The sequence below is a fragment of the Prunus mume genome, linkage group LG3, assembly GCF_029339155.1.
Source record: "Prunus mume cultivar Tortuosa linkage group LG3, ASM2933915v1, whole genome shotgun sequence".
In the NCBI taxonomy this organism is placed as follows: domain Eukaryota; kingdom Viridiplantae; phylum Streptophyta; class Magnoliopsida; order Rosales; family Rosaceae; genus Prunus; species Prunus mume.
In genome coordinates, this window is record NC_142700.1 from 17,755,070 (window position 1) to 17,765,241 (window position 10,172).

A 10,172-nucleotide genomic window follows, 5' to 3' on the forward strand; every position below is an offset into this window, starting at 1 on the left:
TTTGTTAAACCCGGTTGGTTTTGGTCATGCAATGAATATGGATCATAATCTAATAATAAGGTTCTTTTTTCTGTTAACAGGACAGACCACTATTTGGGCAAGGAGCTTGTGGAAAACCTATCGGTTCTCTGCTTCTCCAACCTTATTTTCGAACCCTTGGTCAATGCAGTATATAAGAAATGTACAGTTAATATTCTCTAAATAATTTGGCACAGACGTGGAGGATACTTTTCTTTCCTTAGTAGGCATAAACCTTTTATGGGGTTGGAAGTTAGGCATGAATCTTTCCTAAATCCTGAATATGGTGAATAGGGTGAACTTATTAAAATTATATTTGTTTGATAATTCAATATATTCTTTTTGGTAATTTTATATTAGAGTAAATTAGTAATTCAATAAATAATTTAGAAGTAGAGTGTACTCAGTTAATTTTAGGGTTCATTTAGCAACACTCATAATTTTCTGTTGGATATGTTGCTTAGATTTAAATTTGACTTGTATGGTTATAAGATCCTTCGAGGATCTTCTCTATAATTTTTATTTATTTTCCAAAACAAAAATGCAAATGCAAATTCAATTTCTTAATTTTGTAATTGGAATGAGGCTACTTGATCCTTACATGACTCAACAGTTGACCAATGAAAAAGATTTGCACAACCTTCATGAGCCATTGGTTGGGAAACAGAACCTAGCTGAAACGCTTAGAAATTGTTTGTGAATTTGGGAATGTTGTGATGAAAACGCCTGGAGCTGGGGAAGTGGTGCAGAGTTGTTGATTTGGCAATGTTTTCATGTAACCCTGGTGGTGATGCAGAGATGTGCCCATGCTCTCGAGCTAAAGCCTTGTTCTCAGCAGACCAATCAGGACGGCTCCAAAGATAGAGTGGAGGTGGCCTCACATTCCACTGCTCCATTTGTTTGTCATTCTGATCAACAGATCCAGGGAGATAGAATGACAGCAAGGAAGACAAGCCACCATTAAACTCACATTCTAAAGTTTCAAGTTAGACGATTAAGATTCAGATGCTAGGACAAACACATATCACTTTACCTTTCCTGACAGAAACTGCTCATCCTCCCAAATTAGATTATAATGCGAATTCTTTTCGTTTAACCTGATGAAAGGCCCAAATGTAAGAAACTATATACAAATTTAAGTCCAGTTCACAGGCATGCCCGTATGATGCATGTCTGAGAGAGAGAGATGAAACGGAAAGCAGCTACCTTTGAGTATCTGGTGGAACAATTAGAATAAGAATCCTTGGATTGAACTGAGAGCCTTGTCGATAAACTTGTTCGCCAAAGCTGCTTTAACTCCGAAAGGAGGGTTCAACCCCATGATCTGCTCAAGAAGCAAAGTTAGGCAGAGTGAAACAATTAACATAAGGCTGATTGCAAACATCTTGATAAATAACAACAGGCTCCAATTTCCTACCAATCGTGACCCTGTCCGTAACTCCTCTGGTTGAACAGTCATCCAATCTCTCTTCTCAAAATTGAAATCGTTCTGCCAAATGAAAATCCACATAAAATGATCAGTTTCCCAGTTCTCCTGTTTCATAAGCCTGTAAATTACCAAAATGCACATACACAAAAGCCTACAACCCAACATAGAGTGTGAGATACAAAAACAATCATAAGAGACAAAATTAATCACAATTAACTTTTTGAAGCAAAAAATGAGGATGAAGAGAATCAAGAATTGTACAAATTGTACAAATTGCATTACACTGCAACCATATACCTCATAAACCTGAAGTCTGAAATGTGGTAGGCATTCACAGTGGAAGGACAAGATTTTTTGTACTTGCATGTATGTACTGGCTATAATAGGCCAATTTAGTTTGGAAATCTTTATATCATTACCTGTTTCAGTAGGCCCCTTTACACATTATTTGAGAGGTATAACAAAAAGTAATCCAATATTAGATCCCAAAAACACTTTTTTCCATAATAAACTGTCTTAAATATATAACCACGTCCCAGTACATGATTCTTCTGTACTGTTCCACAATCTGGGGCTTTCCAAAGTAAGAAGCACAAACACTGTTTGCTAATGCAGAATTAAGAGTGAATGGAAGGGGCGGGAAAATGGATGGATGGATGGATGGATTGGTTGTCTCTTGTTTAGTAGGAATGCAAGTGGGAGAGAAGGAGGAGACCCTTTTGGCCCAATCCAAAGTTGGAAAAGCCGGTAAGTAATGTAAGACAACACAAGATGGGTGCTGTCTATGAAACTGGTGGACTATAAATGGTAACATTTTTAGAAATTATAATAACTTTAAAGAAATGGAAAAATTCAGAGGAGAAGAAATAGGAGAAAACCCACACTACACTATCTCTTTACTATCTGACTCTGAAAGCCAACCAACTGAAATTTCTGGAATAAACTATAAAGCTATCAGGTGTACATATTTCTAGCAGGCGGTTCAGACCCTCAAAAACAATAACTTCTGAGACTACAAACACTGTTCTAGTTTCTACACTGTCATTGATAATATGATGTATGGATTGACTAATATTAAGGACTAATACTGATGAGGATTACCTTTGGTTGAATGATGTCATAGTTTTTGTAAAAGCACTTCTTCCCTGTCTCTTCAAGCTTTTTCTTCATTATGATGCTGAAATCATTAGCACCACAACAGAAGTCCACAATCTGTTCATTGGGACCGTAAGCAATCAGGTACTCAACATTATTTTGATCGGGTAATCAACACTGAATATGTAATCTTAAAAAAAAGCAAGCCACTAGCAATCATAAATTCATAACTAACAACATAAGCTCATGATCCAAAATTGATATCCCATTTAATATGGAATCACAACAACATTAGTTATCTTTTCTATTCTTTTGATATGTACTTAAGAACACAAAATTGATTTTTATTTTTATTTTTACCTATCTTATGACTTCTGTGGTGAATACATATATTGCACAATCAGTCAACTGTGTAAATTCAAACAAAAGTTCATATATATCATGATAGCTTTTTCCAACACCAGATGTTTCTGTTGCAGAAAAAAAAATTAATGTAATTCTTGGATTTTTTTTTTTTAATAAGAAATGAATTTTATTAATTCCAAAACCAGTACAAAAACTGTGGTCAGAAACTCAGAAGCCAAATATACTTTAACAGTCTGTTGAGTTGACCTATAGGTGAACAATGGAATACAGCTTCAGGTACTACGAAGATTCTAAAAAAGGAATACAAACTCAGGCAAATAACCAACCATGCGAATAAAATAATTTTTTATATAGTACTGAATGACTACAATTTGGAACAGCATACTCAATTCAGATCATCAAGTATCAGGAATTGCATAACTCAAAGCAACATCCAAAAGATATCATGTTCACAAGACATATAGTGCACTCACATACACCAAACAATGCACTAAAATTATACCACAAAAATAAGAATGTACATCCTTACCGTATCTCCATTCTTTACGTACCAATGGAGCCTATCAGCAATCTGCACATTCAAAATTATGTTTTTAGACTTCTTCAAGGGTTCATGGAGTTCATATATCCACACTCCGTGGCTCAAATTTAATAAAGGGAACATGTACAGCAAGAAAAAAAAAGGTAAAACTATCTCAAAGAGGAAGGTATAATTGAATAACTGTATAGTATTTCTACCACTGAGTTTAATCAGCCAAACATTTATGAGAAAGCAGGTGTAAATAAAAATCCACACCGCTGTGTGAATGGAGAGTTTTTTGGGTCCTTCGGATGGGAAGTCATAAGAGAACTTTCAAAGATAAGATATTTTTGTACTTTTGTCAATGGTGAGTAGTGAAAGCCAAAATAATAAGATAAAGAAAAAGTGCTTCATAACTTTGAAATAGCTGAAACTTGAACACAATCAGATTACCTCTTCTAATTTTTCCACCTTTGTAAAATGGCGACCAAAGGAGGTGTAGCGCATTCCATGCAAAAATGGTGCAAGATAGACTCTCAGCTTGTTCTGCATCAAGGTAAGTCAATAAATTAATGGGAAGTAAGAGAGCACAACCGTTTCCTAATGAACCATTAGTACAAATATTACATAAGAGTAAAATGGCCTAGCAAACTCAACCCAAAGAAAGAAAAAAATAGAGGAGATCTACAGCTAACAGTTAGAGCATCCACAATGGGCTCCCTAAACCTCCTCCTTAGACAAATTTTAGGGAGGAATCGTACAAATGCAACTCCAACCACGCTCCCTATCCACCTCCTAAAATAGGGAGTCCTCTAGGAGCTCCTAAATTTGAGGAGAGAGAAAGGACTCCTAGTGACTCCCTATAATTTAATGTTGCTTTATTTAATGAGTATTTCAAACCTTTATTTAATGTTACTATTATTATTTTTTTTTTTAATAGAGATGGACCAATCAAAAAAGAGTTATAGCATTTATGACTCTCCAAATTAGGGAGTATGGTTGGAGTTGAAATTTTTTAGAGAGCTCCTAAAATAGCTTTCTTATATTTTTAGCCAAATTTTAGCTAAGAAATAGAGAGCATCATTGTGGATGCTCTTATTCTCTCTATGCTGGATGCATTAAGCCATTTGGAAATAGCTGTTATTCTAGAGTGAGGCCACACAGGATGCTACAAAAAGCTCATCATCACACATTTTATATCTCAAGCAAACATGCAACTGCACATACTTAATATTTTCGAACTCTTAAAAATGAACTATGTCAGTCTATCTTAAATGTTTGGAAATTATTTGTGAATGAGTACCTATCAGCATGTACCAAACAACCAAATAGGCTTCCTCTTAAAATTGTGGACTGAAATTAAATCAACGTAGCCTACCCCTAGCAATGTGCATCAAGAATAACAGCATACCCTATACCTGCACCCAAGTAAGACTGTCAATCAGCTTAATACAGCTCGAAGTGCTTAAAAAAATTTGTCTCGTTTGGACTTGGCTTGTAAAGGAAACAAGCCAAGCTAAAAGAAAATAACAAGCTTGCTAAAAAATTAAAACTAGAAGCCAGGCTTGTCCTGGCTCCTATTTTATCACAAGAAAACTCTACTTTAAATCCGTTCACCTCGTTCATTTGCTCTTCAGCTGCTTCCCAATAAAATTTTTAAAACCAAAAATTCAATAATTTACCAAAATTCCTTCTTCTCTCTATTTAAAATTTTCTATTTGTTACGTGATTTTCTTTATTTCTTTATTCACTTATGTATCTGCATTTTCCTACAGTCATTAAGTGACTCGAACCATGCTTTAAGCTCACATCCCACATTGACCGAACCTAAGACGAATTCAAGTTAAGCTTATCTCACATACAAGTGAACCTCATGCCAGAAACCAACGTTCAAAGCACAACTTAGAGCATAGTTAATCAAGCTTGGCTCCAGCCAATTTCAATCAACCCAAGTTTGACCACTGTGATACTAGGTTTAACCTGGCTAGTTTACACCACATTACCCGGGCCACAAACCAAGCATAACCTGACTAGGCATATTATATAGCTGAGATGCATAAGTCTAGTACACAGACCAACAAGCATTAATGTAGGAGACCTATAAATTAATACAAACAAGATGTATAATCTTCGCCTAACCACCAAACTTAAGACAAGTTGTAGGACAGTGAGACAGGAATAGGAAACCACCTTCCACTTATAAATCTGGTTAATCATCGCAGGTGCACACACAGCCTCTAAATCTTCAGTACTGCATCCTTCCTCTAGTTTCCATAATGCCATTCGAACAGCCTAAATATACATGGACAGTGTTACGAAATGCTTGATAAAAGAAATCATAAAAAACTCATAGTCCAGAACAGTTGAAATGCTCCCAGTTTTTTTTTTTTTAATGGGTCAGAAATCCTCCCAGTTTAGACGTACCTCAATTGAGCCTTCCACCTTTCCAAGTGTAATGTTCCTCTCCACAGCATTTCTGGACGACAATGCATGAGTCGAAGGAACTTTATGCTTTCTTTTAACCTCTTCCAAAGTTATTGAAGACACAGCATCTTTCATTAGAGCCAATAATCTGAATTCCAAGAAATAAATCAGATAACTGCACACAACTTATAATAACACTGAAACCTCAAATCAAGATTGTCTGCAGCCCTGGTAAGTCCTTGTAAAGTATGCAAACACATGTGTGTGTTTGCGCTACATGTATAGAAAGAGAGAGAGAGAGAGGTGCTAAAATAAGGGTGTATTATACATATATATTGATGACCGATGTAATGCTATCAAAAAATGGTGTATAAATATATAAACAGATATAGAATTGGTAAAAGAGTTACCTTCTCTTTGTAGCTTCATCTAAAGAAGGTGGTGCGCTGCTCAACTTTTTAGGGGCAAGATTAACTACTGCTGAGTTACGCTCACCATCAGGTTTACCCTGCTTCCCTGACTTCACTTGCTCAGACCCCTTCACATGGGCAAATAGAATATCACCGAATGAGGACTTCCTTTCCTCAGCCACGGAAGTCTTAATTTCCTTTTTCAAAGAACTATTTACTTTCACCCTTCTTGATATATCCAACCCAGAAGGTACTTTTTCAGTAGTTCTGCTGCCGCCCACTTTTCCAGCACAAGGTGACTTCAGCTTCTGTTTAGATATTGTATGAGCAGTTTTACCCCTATAGAATTCTTCAGATGCAAGGTTTCTCTTCTTTGTAACAGATTTCTCTCTATCTAAAAAGGACTCTGCTGCCCACTTTCTCTTTTTCTCTACAAGACCAGTCTTCTTTTCTTTAACATCAGGGAATTTTAAGTGGTCCCTTATTGGAGTTTTAATTCTTTTAACTATCTCATGTTTCCTAATACGAAGGAAGCAAAAAAGCGTTCAGAAAATTAAAGCAGACAAAGTAATGAACAAAAGTAGTTCACAAAAATTAATACTTACAGGCAATATATTAGTACACGGTTAGGCAATAGACCATCCCAACCCCTTGTTATTACATCTTCACCCTCTATGTCTTCATCTTCTTCATCTTCCACTTCTTCGTCTTCCACTTCTTCGTCTTCCTCTTCTTCCTCGTCCTCTTCTTCGTCTTCCTCTGTTTTCTCAATTTTTTCAATTACAATCTCACTGGTACAAGAAATTCAAGCATTGCTCATCTGGACACAAATAAAGGACTAACCCATGGTCTCATAACAGCATATTAAAAGGAAAACAGAAAAAAAAAATTACAATTAAGAGTACCTTGGTAGGCATTTCCTGTGGTAGGATTTTGGACAACGCCTACATACAGCAAACCGCAACTCGGGATCTTTCTTATTCTCTCCTTGTTTACAAACGCAGCATTTATGAATTGGACATGTAAAAGATTCCCCCATAGAAATTTTTTTCTCAAGCTCTTCAGCAGTAACTCTGTTGTCTTGATAAATGAGTTGTGCAATACAGTGTGGATGGTAAAATTGACCACAGGTTGCAGAAACACAGCGGAAGACCTAACAGCAATTAATAGAAGTGCTAAGGTAACCCAAACTTAAGAATATGAGTACTACTCTGTTGATGACAATATATGAAAAGGCAGAAAAGAACATGCTGAAGATTTCGGACTGATGTATACACATATAATAAATAAAAAAGCTGACTATTATCCAGATAAAAAAGACAACATGAACGCAAAACCATTTACCCAAAAAAATATATATATATATATTCTTTAGTAAAACCAAATTTAATCAGTGGCTTCTAGGAAGGGGAGCGGCTATTTGCAGGTTTGAACTCCCAATTTCCTTGACTCAACAGGCTTTCAAACCTGCAAGAACTACATGTGCATGTAGACCAAAAAGTAACCAGAGAAATACATGTGCGTGTAGACCAAAAAGTTATTCTAGCTAGACTGAGGAAAACGAAAGTAAAAAAAGAATAAAATACATAATATAAGAAATGGAAAAGAATGCCAACCAGAAATAATGCTCAAAGGATGAATTGGGCACTACAAGCACACTTAAGAAAAGATGTAGACCGTACACTAGAAAATGATCCCGAGCAGCTCATTTCTGAATAACCCATCATGTTACCACACACACAAGGAAAACAAAAGGGCAGCATACTTCCCCAAAATAAAAAGAACAAACAAAAGAACAAAATTGTAATGCAGCGTTGCTTCATTAAGATAGGAACAAAATAGAATAACTATACAGTCCTAGTTTTAAAATTATAACAATCCTTCATATTAGAGTACAACTTGCTAAACCTAATCAAGTGGACATGTCAACAGCTAGGTATAAAACAATTCATACCTGAGCAACTGAAGATTTATCAGAGGATCCTAGCTTCCCACAAGCAAAGCACTGATGCTGTTTATATTCACAGTTCTTGCAGAAGAAAATTGGCATCGCCTACAAAGTTCAAAACATAAAATAAAAACTATCATAACACGAACAACAAAAAGACAACAAAAAAGAAAGAAACAGGATTTACAACAAAAGAGGATAAGAAGAGCATACATCTACTTCATCCTGGGTAAAGCCAAGAGATTCACACCTAGTATCCTTACCATGCCTTTTAGTTGCATGAAAGGACCTTAGGCATCTCCCTTCGCAGCTGTATTAGAGAAAAAATTACATACATTTAAGCCATAACTTCTAGGAAATGAAGTTCTTCAAAGAATGCCGAGACAACACAAAAGCATACCACAAAAGCTTGCCACCATTATCACAAAAAGCACAAACAGAATCAAACAGGTCATCATCATCAATGGACTCGTCTTCAACTTCAATCCCATAATCTTCCATGTGATCAACTATAAATCCAGGCTTTTCGATAGCTTGAATGTCCTGAAAATCCAATGAGTTCACTGGCTCAAACACTATAACAACCCATATTTAAATAATACCAACCATATTTCAATTACAGAATAAGCAGCTTGCACATAGAGCTCAATGTGTTCACATAAAGGTTCACAAATCTATAATATCTATGCCCAACGCCAACAAAGTTCAGGAAAAATTAAAAAAATTGCAGTGGACTATGCAGTGAGCAATCACATGAATGCATAGGAGCATTTGAAAATAAAAATCAGGTACAGAAGCCAACAAAGTTGAAAACAAAAACAAAAACAAAAAAGAAAAGAAATTCTCTGAAATATCTGGAAAGTAGATAGTGATGATAAGAAGTACTAAAAATGGCTAATCATGCCAACGGGGTCTAGTCCAGTGAAAAAAGCCGTGACTTGCAGACTAGAAGCATCTTGATGTTGTGTGTTTGTGAGAAAGCTCCAACCTTGTAATTTAGACTATACATTGTAGTCCAAAATAATAATGAAAGGCTAATTGCATGTTAAAGAAAGTTACAATGACAAGAAAAGAAGCTAGACAAAACCTTGGACTTCGCTTCGTCTCTTGATCGATGAAACTCACACAAACTATTCATTCCTAATTCGCCTCGTCGCTTCGTCTTCTTCTCCATTCTTTCCTTTTTCAATTTGCTGCGAAACTTGAACTTCTTTGTATGTTCCCCCAGTGAGGAATTAGGAATGAAAACCTCCAAGCCCAACGCCATGTCGTTTACGTTTAATAATGGGACCGACGCACGTAGTTTGCATGCTCGAACTACATGACACATGGTTCAATTTTAAGTATTTTCATTGAGAGCGCTTGATCCGGCACAATTAAGCTCGCTTAGGTCCGCCCTATGTGGGCAGGCTTGAGCCGAGACATGAAAAACCGAGCTACTCGTACCGAATTAAGCCGACACTAAAATTTAATATACCGACTCAAACCAAGTTTGTCCGAAACATCGTTTAACGATAAATTTTAGTCTACGGAAAGTTTAGTTTAGTTAGCGGGTTAGTCTATCTCGCGACCAAAAGGATCCGTGTCCATGCCTACAACTGGAGAAAGACTTCCATGCACTGGGCATATCACTATTTTACTATTCCCGACCAATAAAACTATGACACGATTTATAACACTTTCACAATAAGATTATTAATCGAAAATGGCAAAACAATGTTATCCCCGTTGTAAGTAAGTTCTTCTTCTACAACTGATTATGGATGTTGATAATTGGTATAAAGCTACTCGGATTTATGTGGATTTTGATAATTGGTATAAAGCTACTCGGATCCTTTACATAAATCGACAGTTGACCGAGATGAGGGAAATTTCTAAATATACGTATATAGTGAGAGATGTTCAAATGGCAATGGATAAGACAAAGGCTTTGTACAACCTTCATGAGATTCTTGACCCGGC

The 10,172-nt window shown here is 36.1% G+C and overlaps 1 protein-coding gene across 1 annotated transcript; it reads right to left on the reverse strand.

Annotated features, from left to right (window-relative positions):
- Nucleotides 1-566: 566 nt before the first annotated feature.
- On the reverse strand, nt 567-9,492 carry LOC148918940 (protein ENHANCED DOWNY MILDEW 2-like). Its single transcript, XM_089048138.1, is given in 17 exon segments — nt 567-926; nt 1,052-1,115; nt 1,225-1,276; nt 1,279-1,342; nt 1,436-1,507; nt 2,549-2,659; nt 3,438-3,479; nt 3,882-3,974; nt 5,619-5,720; nt 5,853-6,000; nt 6,263-6,781; nt 6,868-7,053; nt 7,168-7,415; nt 8,217-8,315; nt 8,424-8,520; nt 8,611-8,753; nt 9,298-9,492. Coding segments are annotated over 17 exon segments (2,445 nt in total). The 5' UTR covers nt 9,478-9,492; the 3' UTR covers nt 567-701.
- Between the last annotated feature and the right edge of the window lie 680 nt (nt 9,493-10,172).